At 49.0% G+C, this 23,491-nt stretch overlaps 1 protein-coding gene across 1 annotated transcript in view; it reads left to right on the forward strand.

Annotated features, from left to right (window-relative positions):
• The window catches only part of LOC119394579 (collagen alpha-1(II) chain), a gene marked incomplete in the record, with an annotated part of 1,710,759 nt that overhangs the window by 941,006 nt on the left and 746,262 nt on the right, over window positions 1-23,491 (forward strand). The window contains 2 exon segments of the mRNA XM_049415838.1: window positions 8,047-8,154; window positions 10,474-10,527. Coding sequence (XP_049271795.1) covers window positions 8,047-8,154; window positions 10,474-10,527 — 162 coding nt within the window.

Below are 23,491 nucleotides of genomic sequence, written 5' to 3' on the forward strand. Positions count from 1 at the left end.
CGTGGTCCTGGTGAAAAAGAAAGACGGCACAATCTCGGTTTTGTGTGGACTACCGCCGATTGAACAGTGTCACAAACCCGACGTTGATCCCCTCCTTCGTCTCGACGACGCTTTCGATCGCCTACACGGGGCGCAGTTATTCACCACCTTGGACCTGCTCTCCGGATACTGGCAAGTAGAGTTAGATCCTGAAGACTCAGAAAAAAGTGCCCTCGTTACCCCTGATGGCCTATATCAATTTACCCACCTTCCTTTCGGCCTTTGCAATGCTCCCGCGACATTTCAGAGCCTTATGGATCTTGGGCAGCTAAAGTGGAGCATGACACTGGTGTACTTAGATGGCATATCGTTTACGCTCCAAGATTCGAGGAGCACCAAAAAAAGGCTCGAGCTCGTACTGAGTGCCCTCGAATAGGCAAATCTCCGGATACAGCCTTCTAAATGTTATTTTGGCTTCACCGAAGGGACGTATTTGCGCCATGTTGTAAGTGCTCGCGGCCTCAGCCCGTCCAAAGTAAGTGCACTGGCCACCATTCCACTTCCGATTACGGCTAAGCAACTCAAAAGTTTCTTGGGATTTGCGTCCTATTTCCGCCGCTTTGTCCCTGGCTTCGCAGTACGCAGCAACCCGCTGAATGTCCTACTCAAGAAGGGTACAAAATTGGCACTGGGGTCAAGAGCAAGAAGCCGCCTTCGCCGACCTTAAAAGTGCGCTGCAGTCGGCATCCACACTAGCTCACTACTGGGAGGACGCGCACGTAATCATCCATACTGACGCCAGCTGTCTTGGACTTGGAGCTGTTTTACTGGAAGCCGACCCTGATGGCCACGAGCACCCCGTCGCATATGGCAGTCGACGGTTATGTGAGCCTGAAAGTCGGTACCATGCGTCTGAACTGGAGTGCCTAGCGGTAGTTTGGGCTGTGGAAAAATTCAGGCCCTACGTATACTGCAAGTCGTTCGCAATTGTTACCGACAATAGCACGCTGCGCTGGCTTCAAGCAAAGAAAGACTTCAACGCGAGATTGGCGCATAAGCAATCAAACTGCAAGACTACTCTAAACTGCGAGAACACCAGGACGCAGACTATGTGTCTCGACACGGCGCACATCAGAATTCCCCAGCGCCAGCTCTCGCACTTCTTGATCTTCAGGCAGCTCAACATTACTCTCTGTCTTTCTGGCGCACTGCCTACTTGGCCGTGCGCCAGAAAGGCAGTGTGCCGTCGTTTTCTCTTCTTTTCGTTTGTGTTGCGTCTGCGCTAACCAGTCATGTGCCTACTAATATTTAGCGTTTAGAAAAGCTGAAAGCTGCTTACGCTTTTCGTGATAGTATTCTGTGTCATCGCACCACAAGAAACTCTTCTTGGCTTCCTGTCGCGCATGAACGTGTACGACAGTCTGTGCTTTTTTGTGCCATGACGCGTTTGCGGCTGGTCACCTTGGCCAAACGAAAACGCTGGCCAGACTCCGTCAACGTTTCTGCTTGAGAGGCATGGCATCTGACGCACGTCAATATGTGTCCTCTTGCTCCATATGCCAGCACAGAAAAGCCCCATCTCATCCCATCCAAGTATCTCTGCCATGCATACCGCCAATGTCATTTAATTGATCATCTAGGGATACTACCATGCTACCGGCGGGGCAGTAACTTTCTGATAGTCGCAACCGATAACCTAACGAAGTGGAGCGAAGTTCAAGCCGTCCCTGACTCCTCTGCAACTCATGTTATTTCTTTCGTGACAGAACGCATAGTGTTCCGCCATTGCACACCACGAATTTTGATCACGGACCTTTCACAGATTGCTTCACCAGTACGGAATCCGCCAAGCTGCTGCCTCACCAGAACATCCACAAACGAATGGACTGGTCGAACGCACCAACAGAACGCTGGCTGTCATTATACGCTATTAAGACAATCGAGAATCAAGCAGTACTAAATAACTATTTAATGGCTACAACTAGTTGGTGTCACACGTGGGAGATGACTCTGAACTCCGCGAAATGCGCTCAGATGTCAATAACGCGCAAAAAAACACCACTTTCCTATGCATACAATGTGAACAATACCCTAATCACACGTGTTGATCAGTTTAAGTACTTGGGTTTAACTGTTGAGTGTACGGTAAGCTGGAATACGCATATTAAAAATATCGTCTCTTCAGACTCAAAACGGCTATGGTTCCTCAGGCACCGCTTAAAACACTGCAACAGCAGTACAAAATTAGTTGCATATACATCCCTCATGACGACCGTTACTTGAGTACGCAGATGTAGTTCGGGATCCATACGCTAAAACAGAGATTATTCGCATAGAACGCATTGAGAGAAAAGCGCTTAGTTTTATATACAATAAATATAGTAGGCACGAGTCAGTATCAAGTCTTGATATACAGTCTGGTCTTTGCAGACTTGAATCTCGGCGGAAAATGGACCGTCTCAAGATGATGTTCAACATTATTAGTAGTCACAATAAGCTAGACTTCCTGGCATACACGCAATTTAACACGTCACGATCTACCCGGACGGAACACAACAAAACCATCTTGGTACCTCAATGCAGAACAAATGCGTACAAGGGTTCCTTTTTTCCGAGGACGATAGTAGAGTGGAACGGGCTGCCAAGCGAGGTGGTGAACATGTGAGCGTCTGATTCCTTTTTAGAGGCTATTGTTTCCTACTTGTGGTTACTGGGTGTGCTTTGACACTTTAAAGCGATTTACTTGTCATTGATTGTTGATTGTATTGTTCTTGTAATACGACAGGAGTGCTTTCCTATTTGACATCAGTAACTAAGGATTGGTTGTTCATTGTATTACCCTTGTTGGTCAGTGTTTATGTATTTCAGTGTTCTTTTGTCGTTCTACACAACATTGACTTGTAACAAGTGTAACCTTCTGCACTGTAACCACTCCTGCGTTGGCGACCAAAAGGCAATATTGAATAAATAAAATAAAAATAAATAATTATTTCTTGCTACGTGAGCCCAGAGCACGATGACTGGGACGACTTCGTGGCGTCTGCTGCGTTCGCTCTGGACACGTCACGGCAAGAAACTGCTCGAGAGACCCCCTTCGAGCTTGTTTACGGGAGAATACCAAAGCTTCCTCAGGAGCCACTTCTCGGCTTTGATCTGTCCAATGCAGAGCCCGATAGGTCAGAAGCGAACACTACCGCTCTCGTTCAGCACGCACGTCACCGAACACGCCTAGCTATTCCACACAGCCAAGCAGCTCAAGCTCCAACAAGCAGCGCTTCAATAAGCAAGCTCCAACAAAGCAGCGCCAATATACGTCGTTCCTTCTCGGGGAGCTCGTCTTAGTTCGACGCACACAACGTGTACCAAAGCGATGTCAAAAGTACTTACCGCGATTTTTTGGACCCTGCAGGATTGTCACATACAGAGGGGACAGAGAAAATATGAGAAATGAAGACGAAGACGTTGAGCGTGGCATCAAAGCTAGAAGACAAAAACGACGTCGAACATATAAAAGAGGAAGCTGGCGTGGGCAGGGGGGCCCTGGGTGTTCGATCGGGAGCGCGTGAGGCAGGAACGAGCGTCACCGGCTTGTGTTCGGGCGCTCCGGCTACCTTTGTTCTATGGCATCGCACTGTAGTCTCGTGCTCCATCGCTCTACGGCATCGCACCGTAGTCACCGGCCATTCAAGGACACGTCCTAGGAAATGGATGGCAGGCGCGAACACCCGCAGCGGCCAGGGAGCGTCATCGGCTTGTGCACCGAGCGCAGCTTCCTGAGGCACCGCTCCATTGCCCTCGCCTGAGCCAGGTCCTGTTCCCGGGAAACGCTGGCAAGCCTCAAGTACCTGGGACGCACACGTCAATGAACCCTATGCCTTCCAGTCTCAACGACAACGCCAGCTCGCGTTCCACAACAGGGAACGCCTTCGCCACCGACTTGTACGCCGACGTTGACTCCAGTGACCAACGCAACGCCTCGACTCATCTCGCATCGGCACAGAACGCTGTGAGTTAAGCGACGAACGCTTCATACGGTTTAGCGACTTCTATAACATGTTTGTTGTCTGTATGATAGTTTTGTTTAGTGCCGGTAGTGGTTCGGGATAACAACGTGTGTTTTTCTTTTTTGTGTGTAATTGAAATAGTTGTGTGTAACGCTCTCGCCTCGTCCGTTCTTTCTGGCCAGCTGTTGTCCGAAGATCCGCGACAAGGATCGATAAGCAGTTAGATCCGAGGACATTTCGTCTTAGCGCTATTGCTGAGCTGAAGGACAAGCGCAGCAATCGCGTATTTCTAGCCCACGTCACTGGCATGAAACTCTACATGACGCGAAAGTTGGGCGCAACCTTTTCTTCACCAGGTGCTTCAGCCGACAGCGGCGGAGGGGCAGAAAGTGTAGCATCTGGATAACAACTGTGTCGACGCCCAGGGAAAGACGGAAAAAGACGGTAGGATAGTGGGTGTGGGCCACGGTGGTATTGCCGAAGGAGAGGAAGGAGAAGAATGGCTGCGTTCAGGAGCGATGCTTGGGTTATGCAGTAAACAGCGAGTAAACTTGCTTCGCACGTCTCGTTACAATATATATATATATATATATATATGTATATATATATATATTGTAAGGAACAGAGACGGACACAGCACCCGTTCCTGGGCCAGCTGTTCTATTGTCTGCTTTCTTCTTTCTCTACCTCCCGCATGCTGCCCGCACGCCCGAAGCCAGCGTCGTTCTTGGTCATCACAAAATATATATATATATATATATATATATATATATATATATATATATATATATATATATATATATATATATATATATATTATATATATATATATATACGTCTTGCTAGCGTTTCGTCAGGAGGAATAGTAAAACTTGTGTTTCGCACGTTTGGCGACCTCCTTTTCAACTGCATTTTCCACCCCGGATCCATTGAACTTCAGCCTATCATATATATATTTGTGTGTATGTTTCGCATTCTCATCGCGACTGCCTTGTGTCGCTGCAGTCCCGCTACCTTGAGGTAGACACGTGCGCCGGACCCAAAATCACCGGCGGCGGCGCGTGAACTGCGCGGGGTTCATCGGACCGGCGGCGGCGCGGCGCGAAGGGGGGGGGGAGAGGGCGAAGCAGTGAATGCGATAAGTACACGCCGTAATGTTACATGAACGAGGGCTAGCAGCTAACCTTTTTTTTTTTTGCTCTGATCTCACTTGACTCTACAAAACGCTGGTGTATAGCAATACGGCCGCTCCCGGGAGAGAAGTGGTTTTCGGTCAGTTTGTCGTATCAGTGGTCCGAGCGCGAAGCAGTGAGCTTACAGCGCGAAGAAGGTATACGTGTCGTTCGCTGGGGGATGTCGGACGAAACAGCGCGCGTGCCAGTGCTCTCGACCACGCCCTTACAGTAAAAGTTCACAGTTGCTGCTCGAGTTTCGCAGTCCCTCTCCCCAGACATCCCTTCCTGCTCCTTCGCCCGGCAAATGACGGGCGGGGCGTTTCCTTCTGCTTGAGAAGCAATCGATGGCAGGCCTCGCACGCGGGTTGATGCTATTCTGTGTGACGGAGATGGCCAGCATGTTTCATCTCTGCTTTAGCCATGTTTCTTGCCAACGCTCGCGAGCTTTTACTCGCGGGTAGAACATACAATGCGCGCAGCGATGTTATCGATTAAGAGTTTATGCGGAACATGAAGGTCACAGTGAAAACCTGTCCTGAGTGTCCATACAATTGCGAACGCAATAAAAAAAATATTGGAAAAAACTATCGTGCGCTCGCCTTTTTCCTGGAAAGCTGCATCGTCTCCGCTGTAAAGAGTGCGTCCGTTGGAAGAATCATATACCTTTCTTACAGGGGACATCTCCTCGCCACTTATTTCTTCATAAAGCAGGCGTACAATGTCAGCACAAAGCGTTGAACCTACCATGATTTCGCGCTTGTCGGCTACATTCTGTTATCTCTGCTTGCGCGGTCGTAAACGCACAAAATGGAGCGAAATCACTTAATCATCACGCACGATATTCGTGCGAGAGAAGCAAGAGCGGGTGGGCGGCTGCATAGCAAAGCAGTATGGCAGACAATTCAGAAATGTTATTTCTCGTATATGGACCAGTCGAGAGTATGTACCCTGATGATGTCACGTGAATCACTGTTCTGGCATCACGAAGTGCACCAAAAGACAAGAAACGCCATGAGAGAATAACGCGCTCGTTGTTTTTGCTTTTTGTTGTATTTTCAGAGGCTGTTAGGGGCCCTTTATAAAGACAGGGCGTGCAAACACGGACACAGGAAAGTAGTCAAGACACCAGAAACGCCGCTAACAGCTGAAAAATCGCACAGCGGTGGAACCGAAGGTAGACACAAATATTTATCTGCGCATCCCCACGTAAGAGGCCATACCTACATCAAGTGCGAGTAGCAGTCTACGTGAGAGATAGCTGCTCACTCTCTCGACTTTTCTCTTATGTTCGTGTTTCACGTCATGTCTTCTTAACATTTCATTTCATTTCATTTATTTGGGCATTTTCACAAAATGCCCACGAAGGGGGCAAAAGGAGAGTGTGTCTCCAGACTTGGCCCACTCTTCGTGAGGCACCTGGGGCAGGTAGAGCAAGACAACGTATAGAATATACAATATATATACAAAGAATAAATAAACGAGGAATACGAAAGCAATTGGACAAAGATAAAGATGCAAACAAAGCTGTTCCTCAACGATAAATGCAAAATGCACTATAATCAGTACCATGTAACATATATTGAAATACTTCGAAATTTAAGTGTAATGTGAAAACAATGAATACATTAAATAGTTTCAGCACATGCATCCTAGAATTGTGTTCAATTTATTGCATTCATAATTCGCTTCCTAAATTGTCTAATGTTTGTAGCCTCCCAAGCGTATTCAATTATTTCAGGAATCTTGTTGCAGAATAAAACAATTTGGTTATCAAGTGACTGTACACCATAGTTGGTCCGGAACATTGGCCCGACCAACGCAACAGTACGCAGATTATATGTAAGACCTCTGCTTAAATATGTATCAGAAAAAATCTGAAAATTATCTTCAATTTTTTTAAATATTAACATGGCTAGTTGCGTCCTACCAACTAGCTCAGCTATATTCTGAGTTTGCCATTCTCTTTACTTCTGTATTTATGTATCGATTTACTCGAGTAAGTATAAAATAAAAAAGTGTACTAACGCACCGAGATATATATATTAGTTCTATATTTTATTTATTTAGGCACAGTGTACTAGGTCCAATACTCCAAGAATATGCTATCCAGCGAGTTGGGTCGTGATATTTTTGGAGACGAAAAAGATACTACAACTTCTGGGGAGCTATTCTCGATGCGTTCATCCAAAGGAGATGTCCACAGTCCAATTCCGCAGAGCGTATTCAGTGATTCGAAAAGCGGTGAGCCGTGATATGTGACCTCGCTCTTGACCACGTCGCCGCACCGAACCCGCCAGTACATTCCTAGCGTAAGAAGAGAGTGGACGAAATGCACAGAAACAGGAACTTTTCAAGTCTGAATGTGTCCCAGATATTTGAGCCCAATGCAGGGAATGCGTACCGACCCTACAGCTGCTTTACACGAGCGGCCGCATTAAACCTAAATCGATGGCTAACGCGATCAAAAGACATGTGCACCGAAAATCGGTGCACATGTCTTTTGATCGCCCCTGATTCAGCGCCCCTGATTCAGCGCCCCTGATTCAGCGGCCGCTGAATCAGGGGCGTAGCCGGGAGGGGGAGGTGGGTTGGGAGGTTCAAACTGCCCCCGAAAATTTTCAGTTTTGCTTGCGTTTATATACACGCGCAAATACAAACGCACGCACGAACATACATAAAGTATGGTTTTATCCCCCCGAAAAAATTTCTGGCTACACCTCTGGCTGAAATGGACTGTTCATTACATGGACACATCGGGAAGAGCTCCTGCGGCGAAGTGCTGTATTTTATTTTCAGATTCCCCATTCGAATTAAAAGAAAAAACTAACATTTCTACCTTGAGGACATGTATACTAAATCAATTCCGGCTTGGTGACTTCTGCTTGCAGGGCATGCCGGGATCTGCGGGTCACAAAGGTGAACAAGGCATGAAGGGAGAAATGGGACCAATAGGCCCAAGGGGCATCGCTGGGCCTCCCGGTTCATCGGGAAAAAGGGTAAGCGTATTATTGACATAATGGCTGATAAAATCTGCGGGCTTTGAAAAAACTTATAGTTAAGAAAGTACCTGCAACCATTTTCGTGTCCACCGCTCGGCGCCATATTTGGATAATTATATTGCACCGCTGTGCCTGCCAATCTTTCCCGTTGAAACCTTCCCCCTCTCGGCGATTTTGCTCTCAACACCTTTAGTGTCTCTGGGTATTTCATGCACTGTCAAAATCCACTGCTTGCTGCTAGAGCCCAGTGAATGCCATTAAGCGACTTTCTCTTTTACCGATGCTTGATTACCGACGCTCGCAAAACTTGCACCGTCACGCGCGCCAACTGGCTGACGCGGGCCAAAAAAACCACCGTTGACTTATCGGCCTACTGCTGCAACGAAGCCGACGAGCCGTGGCCGCGGCTGATTTCATTCTCTCAAACCACGGCTGAGGGCAGCATTCTCGAGGCGGGCGAATGCGCTAGTCAAGTGGTTCTTTTTGTATTTCGCGGGCTTTCTTTGCAGCTTGGAAAAAATGATATGCGTGAGACTTTCTTTATCGCAAATAATGCAATTGGGTTTCTGAAGACGCTCTCGAACATTGCAAGCCGCATTTCTTGCCTACAGTGAATATTTAGCAATTTAAATAAATAATGCTAATTAACAATTAAGCTAATTACCAAACAAAAAACTGTCTGTAGTGCACAAGGTAACTGTCAGTAATTTGCAAGTGATTTCACTCGCCTACCTCTAATATTGTATTTTTTAACCCTTGGAGAAAGATAGCTGGGACACCCGGTATACATATATATATATATATATATATATATATATATATATAGGACACGGGTATGGAATAGGTAGACATTACAAGGCAAAATTAAACAGATGCAGCTTTAAATATTTGTAGCGCGAGCCCTCACACCAACATGGTAATTATACGAGTTAACCTCCTGTATGTGGTGTAGCCTCGGCGACAGACAATGCTTCGGCATTTAGGTAGACTTTTCGATGGGAGTTTGGTAGATGACATGAATGATGTCAACAAAATTACATGCACCTAATGAAATACGAAAAGTACTGACGCTTAATTGACTTGCCGGTAGCAAGGCCTTTGCGACGATTCTCAGACGTATTATGTCCCACTTAAAAACATTCGTGGCCTATTTTGGTGCATTGACCCTGTGGCTTTTGGGCTTGCGGTGTACCGTTCATAGTGAAAACCCGGCAGGCGGAGGCTTTAACTATCAAACGACACTTTATTCACGAGTACGGCTAACACTTTAGGCACTTTTTCTGTTTTCTCGTCCCGTCGAGTGTGCTGGAAGCTAACCAGGGGAGAGGAGATGGCACGGGGGAAAGCATTTACGTGACGCTCGCGTCATGACCTTCAGCCCTTTCTTTTCTTTACTTTTTTTTTCTTCGAACACGAGGCTAAGTTCAGTGGGATTGCGAGTGAGCGCGTGGGTACGCCGCGCCATCCCACGGCGGTGCGGTAACTGTACAGCTCGCGATGCACAAATCGGGCAATCCTCGAGCATGGACTTTGGGTTCATGATACGGTCATTTGGGTTTATGACATCATTTGTCGAATGAAGAGCGAGCGAATTCTATCTAAATTTGAGGAATAATTGTAAATTCCTGCCCGCTTACTGCGCTATAATGTTTGGTTCACGCGCTCTCAAGAGCTTCGACTACTGGTCAGCCGCGTTTACGGACCATGTTCAACAAGTGTGGCAGGGCCCCTTTAAACCGCGCATGTGGGCCATACGCACCGCCACTGCGGAGGAAGCAGCGCTATCTCAAGTCAGCAGCTGCGCGTGGTTCCCACAAGCTTAAGTCTTTCTTGTGGAAGGCTGTCACTCCGACGTTAGACATTGGGTTGTCGCGCCTCTCTCACTGTGTCCAAAACTCTGTGGCGGAAAGTGAAATCACGTTCAGACTGGCCGGCGTCCCGCTCTCGTGTCAGAACAATGCTCGGCTCAAAATTACCGTCGGCCTCCTTCATTTGCTCAATTGCTTTACCTTTCCCACAATTTAACTCATCATTTACACACGCGCCCGAGCTGTCCCTGGAGCCATCAACTGCTGCCGCGCATGCGGTTTACGGCGGAAGTGCTTTCAGTTAAACTGGTACTACATCAACTAGCAAGTTCTCGAAGCAGACCACAGAAGAATGCTTTTCGAGGCGTATTCGAATTCTGATTATTCGCACCCGTTAATTTTAGTGTTTTAGCATGTGACACCTTCCCATTTACCAAGTCCTCTTTGATGGGTGACTGTTGTTTCACTGATTCAGTTTGCGTGCTGGCGGTGTGTCAATATTTTGCAGGGTAAGCCAGGAGCCAGTGGACCTCAAGGTGCCCAAGGATCTCCCGGGGAAAGGGTGAGGACACGAAAGACGTGCAAATTTAGTCGTGTTTTCTTTAGTCGTCCAGATGCTGTATGCATGCTTGAAACGTACGTACGTAAAGCACATCGATAATGCTCAGTTACGTAGCGTATAAGACTTCATATGACGACTCCAATTCTACAGAATACCTGGGCCTGCGTAGGACAGATTTGTTTATGTAGGCGTAAAATTAAGGTGGTTAAAATGTGAAGCATTTATTACTAATAAGAGGATACTTTTGGCGCAAGTCAAACGAGGACACACAACACAAAAGAACAGGACGGGCGCCGAACTTCCAACTAAATTTATTCCACAGTCGGAAAGACGAGTGCACGCGCATCACCTTTTTCTCAACAGCCAGGGAACTGTAACGTGATGCTCAGAAAACTCTTTATCTTGAAGTGATGGGGAAGCCGTGCTGACGCAGGCGTCACCCCTTTGCCTCATGTAATACTCCTCTATTACTTCTCTCTCCGTTTTTTCCCTTGCTCTGCCTCTGAACTTCGTTTCCGTGAACTTGGGGTAGCATCCACACACCTTACAATGTGCTGCCATCAGGCTGCTAAAACCATTTTTGACGTTGAGACGGTGGTGTCTAGCCCTGTCGTTGAAACACTGCCCGCTTTGGCCTATGTATTCTTTCCCGCAACTCTGTGGAATGAGGTACACAACTCCAGACGCGCACTCAGTAAAAGTGATCGCATGCTTTGTGGAACGCGTCTTCTTCTTTCCCCTCATCATAGCGCACACAGCAGAAAGTTTACACGGCGCCGACATGGGAACGCGTACACCATGACACGAGCCTATCTTTTTTAGATTGTGCTAAATAGCATGAATGTACGGGACCACTTGCCCCGGTGTCTTCTCTTAATTTCCTTTTAAAGACGATAGTCTTTCTTGGGGAACTTAAAAACAGAAATGTTGGTCTGTCTGTCTTTCTGTTTGTCTGTGTCACCCGATTCAGCCACCCGGCCGAAGTTGAACCACTTGCCCAAGAGCCAGCCATCTTCAACTGGTGTGTAGGTTCATGCTTGTGTACGTTGTCGATCAAAAAGCAAAAATTACGCATATCTGAGGCGCAACATCACTAGGTAAGTATTAGGTGGTGTGTTGCTTTTATAGAAAATACACAGATACGCAATTCTAAAGACCCTAGTTTCTTAAGCTGTGCTGAACATGCGGCTGCGCTGAAAAACACGTTATGCACAGCGACGTACACCATTTACGTACACCCTAATGTGTCGTCTCGCAGTGCTGGCCAGATTATGGGATAGTGTAATGTATGGGGCAGCGCTAGAACGAATACAAGGACGAGAAAAGACAGGACATGCGCTGTAAGTGTGTCACAGCGCATGTCCTGTCTTTTCTCGTCCTTGTATTCGTTCTAGCGCTGCCCCATACATTACACTATGAACCCTAACCAACTCGCCCACCTTTCCGTTGTTCTGCAGATTAGGGGAGCTTAGGTCACCATCCGAACCACCGGTAGAGGGGGTTCTAGTAACTGGTCTTCCATGACAACTTTGGCAGACGCCTCGGCTTTATTGAGGGACTCACCATTTAGCAAGTGGCGGGCGTACAGTGGCTCTGGAGGCGGTTTAGGTGGTGCATCGGGTGCAATGACAGGTGGTACCGGCGCAGGTTTCTTCTGGGTACACGACAGCGTGCTAACAGGCTCTGGTATTTTAGCAGCTCCGGTAGGTCTTTGAACACAGTGATAGATGCCATGAGCTCTTCTGGACCTTCACAATAGTCCTATGTGTCAGGGACAAGAAGAGCTGGTAACTCGGTGTTCACACGCTGTGCTTGTCTTGAAGTGCGCGTCACCGATTGTTGTTGCTTGAAGGTGGTAGTGCTCTTTAGTGATGGCTCTGTCGATAATAACATTGCGTAATATGAGCTGTGTGGTGGGGAACCCTGCTCGCGGCCGGTGCTTGTGTGTCCCGCTGGCCTTCTGCGATGCTCTCTGCGCAAGGGCTGCGGGGCACAACTTTACCATCGAAGAGTTTTCGTCGCAGCTTGCATCCGCGGTAGAGAGGGGGTCGGAGATGAAAGGGTCGATGGCATATGAAAGGGGACGCAAAGACTCGTCAGTTTGGCACACCATTCAGGCCAGGATCGTAGCCCGATGCCTTCGTAGGCGTGCCATGCCTTGGCAGCATCGCGAAGGTGGTCGATGGCCATCCACATTTTTTTCGCTAATCAGTCCAGGCCTCGCGAGCTTCAGCAGCATTGATGGTCGCCACCCCATTTTCGGCATCGTCCTGAAATCCGCGAAATACCGGTAGTTAGCAGGGAGCCGGGGATGTCGGGACGGCAGACGAGAATCCGGAGCGTGCCCACGCCCAGCAGCCCAATTGCTCTGACAGCTGCGTGAGGGAACGCCGTAGCTCGCGCTGGTTCTCGGGTGAGCTGGCCTCAAGTTTTTGTGAGGCTGCCGCAGCCAACACGACATCGATTGCACACAATGCTGGCAACGCGGCAGAGGTCAGCTGGCAGCTCGACGCTATGAGTGCGTTAGTCGTCACACGGATTTGCGCGATGGTATGCAGCAGCTCCGCGGCGCTGTCGGGTGATCCGCATGAAGAGACAAAACGGCATTAGTGGAAGATACAGTGACTCCGGATACAGCTACTCATGGTGGTACAATGCATGGCCAAGGTACAATGCATAGCCATCGGCAGCGTCAGTGGCATTCCCAGGCAAACGGGACCTGTGTGATATCGTGTCGGGAAATGATATTGCGGCGTCGATGATGGGAGCTTGAGCCGCCGAGGAGGCCTGGACGCCATCCACGGACGGTGCCTGAATCGCCTACAGATTGGCAGGTGCCGAGGAGGCATGTGCGCCGTCTGTAGGCGAGATGGGCCTGTGCGCATTGTTGGCGCGAAATAGCACGTCACCGGACAAGTAGTTCCCCAGAACCACAATGGAGGCCTGGATGCCGTCCGCTGGTGGTGGGATGAATACTTGCAGCGGTGGTCGACTTGCGGGTTCCATCAGCGAGGAAGCGTGACGGCGTTCCTCAGGAAGGCGCGTTACCTCAAGCTAACAGCTGGGCTTCACCAAGGCCTTTCGACGACTGCGCTATTGTAATGAGAGAAACAGACAACCCCTGATCGCTGGCTGGCTGGTCTATTCTCTAGCTTCGCCGTTCTCTACTTCCCGCTAGCCCGTGCCGAAGCGCCGCTCCTCCTTCTTTACAAGATATATATATATCTTGTAAAAAAAAGGCAAAGAAGACGAGGACAAGGAGCACTAGCCGTTGGATCGTGTCCGTCAGTCGCGTCTTGCCATTTCGCTGTTCTCGACCCGACAGCGCCTATAGCGCGTGACAATCTATATATATATATATATATATATATATATATATATATATATATATATATATATATATATATATATATATATATATATATATATATATATATATTGTCACGCGCTATAGGCGCTGTCGGGTCGAGAACAGCGAAATGGCAAGACGCGACTGACGGACACGATCCAACGGCTAGTGCTCCTTGTCCTCGTCTTCTTTGCCTTTTTTCGGCTGGTCACGGTATGCTGGCTCATAACAACATGTCAAATTATCCCCCCTCCCAACGGACCATCGACTCTATGCTGACACACAAGAGATACACTGAAGAGGCCGACAAGGAAAAGAAAACTCAACAAGAGACAGAATAAAAAAATACGTTATATATAACACATAGCGAAGATACAGGCGAAATAAAATGCGCTCTGTGATCCGCAATAAGGGAAGAAAAGGCAGTTCACAGTTCTTTGCAGAGCTAACTGACAAAGGGAAAAGAAAGTTTGCTGTACGACGAAAATAAGAATATGATTATCATCGCGTAAAATATGGCTTCAGCGGACGACATGTACAACCTCTGTGCGCTGTACACGGCGTTGGGACGATGCTGAGCCTCCGTCTGGGATAACTTCATATTTAACCTCGCTCACACGCCGTAGTACTTTGTACGGTCCGAAGTACTTGCTCAGGAGTTTCTTGCTGAGACCTCGCCGTCTAATGGGAGTCCAAACCCAGACTTGGTCTCCAGGTTCATAGGTATCTTGTCGATGGTGGATGTTGTACATTCGTGCATCTGCACACTGCTGCGTTCTTATGTGCACGCGGGCCAATTGACGCACTTCCTCTGCACGCTGAATGTAATCCTCGACGTCAGGAGCTAGATGCTCGTGCTGGGAGGTGTTATAAGGAATCATAGAGTCTAGCATGGACTGAACATCTCGACCATAAACAAGGCGGAATGGTCTGAATCGAGTCGTTTCCTGCGTTGCGGCGTTGTACGCCAACGTTACGTACGCTAGGAGTTCGTCCCACTTTTTATGCTGCACATGCACGTACATAGAGATCATATCCGCCAGCATTTTGTTTAGCCTTCCTGTCAAACCGTTAGTCTGAGGGTGGTATGCAGTGGTCTTCCGGTGGTTGGTGTAAATCATCTTGAACATGTCGTCCAAGAGCTTTGCCGCAAACGCTGTCCCTCGGTCAGTGATGACGAATGGTGGGGCGCCGTGACCAAGCACAATGTGATGCATGAAAAAAATGGGCGACTTCGGATGATGTCCCGCGTGGTAGTGCCTTCGTCTCAGCGTAACGCGTCAAGTAATGAGTTGCGACAATGATCCAATTGTTTCCGGAGTAAGACAAAGGAAACGGCCTAAGGAGGTCAATTCCAACCTGATCAAACGGCGTACGCTGTGGATCGATGGGTTGTAGGATGCCTGCAGGATTAAAGGGTGGTGTCTTGCGACGGTGACATTCGCGGCATCCTTTCACGTAGCGCTTGACGCAAGCAGCCAGTTTAGGCCAGTAATATACTTGTCGCACCCGATCAAGAGTCCTCGAGTAGCCCGAATGGCTAGATGTCGGCTCGTCGTCGCAAGCTAACAGGATGCCATCGCGAAGGTCTTGAGGCACGACTAGAAGATGAGATCTGCTGCCGACACCGGTGTTTTCTTTTGTATAATATGCCCTCTCGTAAGCAAAATGACGGCAACGTTTGCAAAATTGGAGGAAGGACTGACGTGGTGCCGCCTTCTAATAATCGATGATGAGCCTTAACTCAGCGTCCGTATTCATTCTCTGTTCTCTGTTGTTGAGAGCTCAGCTCTGTTATTCTCAGCGTCCGCTCGTTGTTTAGCGATCAGATCCGCCCCGCTGGGAGTCCCCAGGAAGGCGCTGTCGTCTACTGCGGCTGCACTTTCACATTCGAGAGGTGCTTGTGATAGCGTCTCGGCGTCTTCATGCTTTCTACCCGACTTGTATACGATAGTGACATCGAATTACTGAAGTCGCAGACTCCATCTTGCTAATCGGCCAGAAGGGTCTCGGGGGTTAGCCAACCAGCATAAAGAGGGATGATCAGTCACAACTGTAAATCGGTGCCCGTAGAGATAAGGCCTAAACTTCGTAATAGCCCATAATACCGCTAGGCACTCCTTCTCTGACGTTGAGTAGTTGATCTCGGCGCGTGACAAACTGCTGCTCGCGTAGGCGATAACTCTTTCGGTCCCATATTGAGTTTGCACCAAGATAGCTCCGAGACCAATGTTGCTGGCGTCAGTGCGTCGTTCTGTGTCAGCGTCCTCATCGAAATGGCCAAATACTGGACGAGAAGACAATCGATGTTGCAGTTCCCCAAAGGCAGTCGATTGTTCTTCAGTCCATAGAAATTGTGTGTCGTCACGCGTAAGTCTAATTAGTGGCTCCGCAATCTTAGAAAAATTTTCGATAAAGCGGCGGCAATACGCACACAAGCCCAGAAATTGTCGAATACTTGTCCGTGGGGGCTTGAAAAGCAGCCACGGCAACAGTCTTCTCAAGATCGAGCCGAACACCAGCAGCGCTCACAACGTGACCGAGGAACTTTAGCTCTTCGTAGCCGGAATGGCATTTCTCAGGTTTGAGGGTGAGGCCAGCCGATCGAATGACTTCGAGGACACTCCGAAGGCGACGAAGGTGCTCGTCCAAGGTATCCGAAAAGACAACGACATCATCCAGGTAGACGAGGCAACTTTTCCATTTGAGGTCAGCCAGAACGGTATCCATCATTCGCTGGAATGTGGCCGGAGCGCAACAGAGGACAAAAGGGAGCACTGGAAATTCGTAAAGGGCATCTGGAGTTACAAAAGCAGTTTTTTCACGGTCCCACTCATCGACCTCTATTTGTCAATAGACACTTTTCAGGTCGATTGAGGAAAAGTACTTTGCGCGCCTGAGCCTGTCTAGACAATCGTCGACCAGACGCAACGGGTACACGTCTTTCTTTGTGACGTTATTCAGCTTCCTATAATCGACAAAAAACCGAAGTGTGCCATGCTTCTTTTTAACAAGGACGACTGGCGATGACCACGCGCTGCTTGAGGGCTGTATTACGCCGTCTTGAAGCGTTTCCTTCACCTGCGTTTGAATCGCGCGTCGTTCGCTTGGGGAAACGCGGTAAGGCGGCTGCCGTATAGGGTGCGCGTCGTCGTAGGTTAATGATACGATGTTTCGTAATCGATGTCTGACGTATTTTCGACGAACGTGCAAAGCAAGTGTGTCACTCCTGCAGTAAGTCTTGCAGCCTTTGTTTGTTTTCGCCAGGATGCGTCGGACTTATGTCGACTCCGCGGAGAGGTGCTTCATCAGTGCCAATCGCCTCGGAAGCAAAACACTCAGTGACATCGGCTACTGGGTCGGCGTAGGCGATGACAGTACCAGGGAAAAGGTGCGGGTGCTCGTAGCTGAAGTTTGTGACAAGAACCTCGCAGTGGCCATCACGGAGGTCAACCAGGCTTCGGTCTTCGCAGACACCTTGGGAAAGGAGTGGGAAACGATTGCTTTCCACGACCACTTCGCCTTGTACTAATCCGTGGCACGCCACTTTAACCACGACACTGGCGCGCGGTGGTATTGTGACAGCGTACTCTATTACACGCAGACATACTCGATGGTGGCTGGTGTCATTCGCTGCTGTGGCACTCTTTGTCGAGAACGTGACGAGGCGTTGTCGAGTGTCGATGATAGCACCGTGCTCCCTAAGGAAGTCCATTCCGATTATTATGTCTCAAGAACACTGACGGAGAACGCTCAAGCTGACAACAAAGGTACAACTGCAAATCTGTATTCGTGCCGTGAAAACGCCGAGTGGTGCGACGATATGCCCGCCAGCAGTACGAAATGGCGTTCGGTTCCAAGGCATCGTCACTTTCTTCAGAAGAGCGGCCAATTTTTCACTTATTATAGAATAGTCCGCACCCGTATCCACTAAAGCACTGACTTTGCGACCATCGAGCTGTACTGGAATGTCCAAGGAAACCTTTCCGGAATCAGCCGCTAACGTCATCGTCGGTGGATCGTCGGTTCGCGTAAGCGTCGATGGGGGTCCTTGAGCATGTCCACTCTGAGCGGCCTTGCCCCCTAAGTCGCTGTGGTTAGTTTTCCCGGCGTGGGCTGGGTGACCGACCCTGCACCACACTCGAATGGCTACGGCGATTAGGGGAAAACCGCCGCGGTGATGGGGAGCGAGGTTGGTGCAGGGATGACGATGACCACGCTGCCGGGCAACGTAGTCTTCGATTTCAGGGGGCCGCTGGCCGAACCTAAGTCGCGGAGAATTCGCCAAAAATCCGCGTAGGCCAAGCTCCCGGTAGGTGCACTGTCGGTATACATGCCCAATTTCGCCACAGTGGAAGCAGAGAGGACATCGATCTGGTGCACGCCATACGTCTGATTTCCGCGGGGCCTGTCGATGGTCGTTGCAATACGGGACCGCTTAGACTGTCTGCAGCATGGCTGGGGCCGCGGTGTGAAGCGGCACTGCAGGTGTGACCGGTTGCCTCAAAGCTTGAGCATACGACATCCGGGGAAAGTCACTCGGCGGTTCAGGTTTTCATATAAAACGCGGTTCTCTTAGGGCATGCTGGACTTCATCTCGGACAACGCTGGACAAAGAGGAGATAGTGGGCTGTGATGGTACTACCAGCTTCTGAAATTCGTCGCGTATTACTGAGCGTATGAGCTCTGGGAAGAAATCGATGTGGCCACCGAAGCTCCCAAGCTGTCCGTAGTTGAGGCAGCGTTGACTTGTCGCTCGTATGATGGCGCCCGGTGGCGAAGAGTGTTTTCTATGGTCACGTCTTATGAAATAAATTCTGACACAGTCGTGGGCGGACTGCGCACAAGCCCGCCGAATAGGTGCTCTTTCACCCCGCGCGTGAGGTACCGCACCTTCTTCTCTTCTGGCATGTTGGGGTCGGCTTGTCGGAAAAGACGCGTCATGTCCTCGACATACATTGCAACGCCTTGGCATTTGTATGCGGGACTGGAGATCAGGCTCAGCTCGCTCCCGATGATCACCGCAGGCTTAAGTCTCAAGAAGACGGCGTTTGAAGTCTTCCCATGACGTTGAGATGGCTGCACGGTTCTCGTACCAAACACGTGCGTCATCCATGAGACTGAAATAGACGTGCTACAGCTAGTCTGCGTTGTCCCACTTGTTGTGCACGGCAACACAGTCGTAGTGAACAAGCCAATCTTCCACATCCTCGTGTGCAGCGCCGTGGAAGGGATTTGGCATTCGAGGATTGAGCAAAGTACAATGAAGCGGCGTTATACCTTCCATACCATTAGGGTTGGTGTCGGTTGGTATGGTCGGAGCCGCCATGTTGTCTGGGAGCAGTCCAAACTCCGGGGCTTGTCTTCGAATCCTTCTGCTGGCGCGGTGCACAGGAGTAACCACCGGCACGATGCTTGAGATCTTGCTACTCGGAGGGGCACGGTGCGTAGATTACCGCGCACCACCACCAGTTTGTCACGCACGTGTAGTGGGTCTGGGCTTGAGCGAGCGGAAGAGGAAGAAGACGTGCCTTGCGATAGCGACAACCTCGGGACGAACTTAAGGCCGCTGAGGCTACCGCTGCGTCGCGTCTCAATAAACCCCTTTCGTGGACGTAACAGAGTGGTGGAGGTGCAGGGTACACGACGTCGACGTACCACGGAGCCACAACCGTTTGAACTTCGCCGGAGCCGCCGCCTTGCCGGTCTCTCATCGACGACCTTCACCATGCTCCAGAACGAGGCACAAGACTCAGTGCCAGCTGCAACCACGCAGGGGTCAACACCAGATGCAGCTATTCGTCACCATATGGAACCGCGCCCGTTCGCTGGAAGAGGAGGAGAAGATGTGGACGAGTGGCTCAAGCATTATGACAGGGTGAGCCGATACAACCACTGGAACTCCATCTTTAAGCTCGAGTATGTAGCGTTGTTTCTGACGGAAACCGTTCTGATATGGTACGAGAATCACGAACAGTCTCTAACAACGTGGGAGCTCTTTGTAGAAGAAATAAAGCAATGTTTCGGTGACTCCGACTACAAGAAGAAAGGCGCTGAGAGGACACTTGCGCAAAGAGCTCAGACACTTGGGGAGACTTGCACCACATACATAGAGGAAGTCCTCAAGCTGTGCAAGATAATAAACCCACGGATGTCGCAGGAAGACAAGGTCGGAAATCTTCTCAAAGGTATCGTCGAAGATGTTTATAACTTCCTAATAGGTAGAGAAGATCTTACCGCTGTCTCGAATGTTCTGCACCACTGCCGTACCTTTGAGACGCTGAAGACACGTCGCATTGCACCGAAATTTGGGCGACTGGCAAATGTCACAACCGTCGCCAGCGTCGATGTGAGTCCGGCCGCAGACCTTGCTTCAACTATTCGGCAAATTGTGTGTGAAGAACTGCGGCGACACGACGTCGCCTATCCTCCGCACTACTCGACGCCAGTAGCACCATGTGCTCCTTTGCCACCGTCAGTGTGCGTTGCGGACCCCACTGAACCAGGAAGAATGTGGCCGCATCCAGATACATTGGCATTTGGACAGCAGTATGCGCAACGCTTTCATCCCGACCGCGGCACACACGACAGACAGCTACAGTCCAGGCTGCTGAGCCTCCGCATTCGGTGAGACGACCCTTCACGGCGGAGCGTTCTCAACAGCATTTCGTTGCACGACCTCTGCCCGTCTGCTACAGCTGCGGCGTCGAGGGCCACATTGCGAGGTACTGCCATCGCCGCCAGCCGCCGTGGTACGACCACTCGACGACATCTGACCGGACTCGTGGTTCAAGTGCCTACATTTTCACAGGAAGCTCGGCCAACCAAAGACCAGGGATGATGCGAAACCCCTCTCCGGCCTCTGATCGCAGCTTGACACCACCGCCTGCTCCTCAAGGAATCCGCTCGCCGTCTCCTCGGCGCCGATACCCGTCGCCCCCTCCGAAAAACTAGTCGGCGCGGCCGTTGGAGGTGAGGTCGCTGGACATTATACGATTTCGACAGAAATACCTCCGTCCATTTGTATGTTCAAGAATAAGGTGTGTGTGTGGATAGACAGCGTTTCCACTATGGCCTTAGTGGACACAGGAGCGACCATTTCACTTATGAGTTTCGCGTTCAAGCGCCTTCTTGGTCGAAAAGTTATGTTCTGCTGGGACCGTACTGATACGTTTCGCGGAGTGAGTGGTGAGCTCCTACATCCTGTTGGTGTGTGTAGTGTGGAACTAGTTTGGGTGGTCATATCTTTGACGCAGAGTTCGCAGTTCTACCTCATGCCACGCATGACGTAATACTGGGCCTCGATTTCCTGAAGCTGTGCGGTGCTAATGTTGATTGCCGAACGGGAGAAATTACCGTAGATTCGAGCATTCCGTCTGCGTTTATGGAACACTCGCCTTGTCACGAAAGTGCCTTTTACGTATGCATGGATACAGTTGTACCGCCGTTGTCAGCAAAGTGTGTCCCAGTCACCTGTTCCCCTACAACCGACAAAACATTTGACGCTACCGTGGAACCGATTCACCTTAGTAGCATGAAGAGAAATGTTCTGATACCTTATTGTACGCTGTCAGTTGTTCAAGGGCGCACTAGCTTATGGACTATCAACTGTTCCGATGAACCCACGATACTGCCGGAGGATCCGAAGCTTGCGGCGATTCATGAACAGGAAGTATTTTCTCTTGCCAACCTTGCAGAGAGCCGCGATTCCCCGGATGAGTCTAATTCTGATACTGTGCATGCCATAGACTCCTCAATTATGGCTATGATCAACAAAGAGCTAAGCACTAACCAGCGTCGTGAATTGGCGAGTATTATCACGAAACACTCCGAAGTTTTCGAATTTTCCCCGAAGGAGGATCCACCATCATTTCCTCCTTCTCGCATACAGCACCGAATTGATACGGGATGTAATCGCCCTATCCGTTAGAAGCCATACCGTGTGTCACCCTCGGAGCGCAAGGTTATCCATGAACAAGTTCATGACATGCTAAAGAAAAATGTTATCCAGCCATCGTGCAGTCCGTGGGCAGCCCCAGTAATCCTAGTTAAGAAGAAAGACGGCTCATGGCGATTTTGCGTTGACTACCGTCGCCTCAACGCTATCACCAAAAAGGACGTATATCCTCTTCCACGGATCGATGATGCTATAGATTGCCTTTCATCGGCTTCTTACTTTTCATCTGTCGATTTCAGGTCGGACTATTGGCAGATACCAATGCACAAGGAAGATAAGGAAAAAACGGCATCTGTAACACCAGACGGACTTTTCGAGTTTAATGTGATGCCGTTCGGGCTGTGTAACGCGCCAGCCACGTTCGAGCGCTTCATGGACAACATCTTGCGCGGCCTGAAATGGGAAGTCTGCATGTGTTATTTGGATGATGTAGTGATCTTTGGGCGCACATTCCGTGAGCACAACACACGTCTAGACCTTGTGCTAGAATGTCTAAGAAAAGCACGTTTGGTGTTAAGCTCAAAGAAATGCCATTTTGGAGAGCGCCAAACACTCGTTCTAGGCCACCTGGTAGACAAAGAAGGCATACGACCTGATCCAGCGAAGACAGCTGCAGTGGAAGCCTTCAACCAGCCACGCTCAAATTCAAATTCTTTATTTTTTTCCAAATACATTTGGAATGGGTTCCAGGGCTAAAAGCTGCGGTCTGCAGCTTGACAGAGGCCCGGAAACCAAAAAACACAAGGCAGGGCTTGACATCGAGGCACACGTGGCGCCCGTCCTTGGTGCACATACTAAATCTTGAACAGAAAACATGTCAGTAGCTAACATCGTTAAGTAATATGGCATCAGCATAGTTAACAGCGAAATGTGTGAATAGCCAACAAAACGTTGAACAGCATTGTTTTTAAATAGAAAACAGCAACGTTACAGTAATAAATATAGGACTAAAGGTGATACTGAAATGTAGCTTAATTATACAAAAGAAGAAAAAAACATATTGAAAAAGGGAAAAATACCCACAGTTTGCATCTGTATAAACACATGCGCATGCATACATATGCACATATACGCATCTGTACAAATTTAGATACACATGTACGATACATAGGGAAAAAATATTCACTGCATGAAACAACAACATGAAGCACAAATGAAGACTGAGCGAGTTAGCTACTAAATTTATGCCGAACATAATGTATATATTTCATTAGAAATTGTTTTTGCTTGTTGCTTAATGATGAAGTACTCATATTGATGATTTTAAAATTATTTGACGTAGTGAAGTTAACGTGGGTTTCCCTATATCTTTGTATCGATTAAGAATTGATGGCAGGTTGTGTTTTAAGGACTGCAGTTTATAAAAGGTACGGAAACGTGGTATTAACCATAAGTCAGTGGAGCGTGTGCGAGGATTGCTGTACTGCTGAAGCGATGCAATTGAGGTGATAAAATGCTTGATAGCGGGCGAAGACACATAAAATGAACGCATAATACGAAATGCATACATCTGATTTATTTTCATGATGTTGTACGACTCGAAATAACGTTCTGTGGAAGACAAGTAATCAATATTGGCGATGTTGCGAACAGCTTTTTTTTGTAATATGTGAATTCTCGCAATGTTTCGTTGTGTTGTGGTCAGCCATACCAAACTG

This window comes from Rhipicephalus sanguineus, chromosome 5 (assembly GCF_013339695.2).
Source record: "Rhipicephalus sanguineus isolate Rsan-2018 chromosome 5, BIME_Rsan_1.4, whole genome shotgun sequence".
In the NCBI taxonomy this organism is placed as follows: domain Eukaryota; kingdom Metazoa; phylum Arthropoda; class Arachnida; order Ixodida; family Ixodidae; genus Rhipicephalus; species Rhipicephalus sanguineus.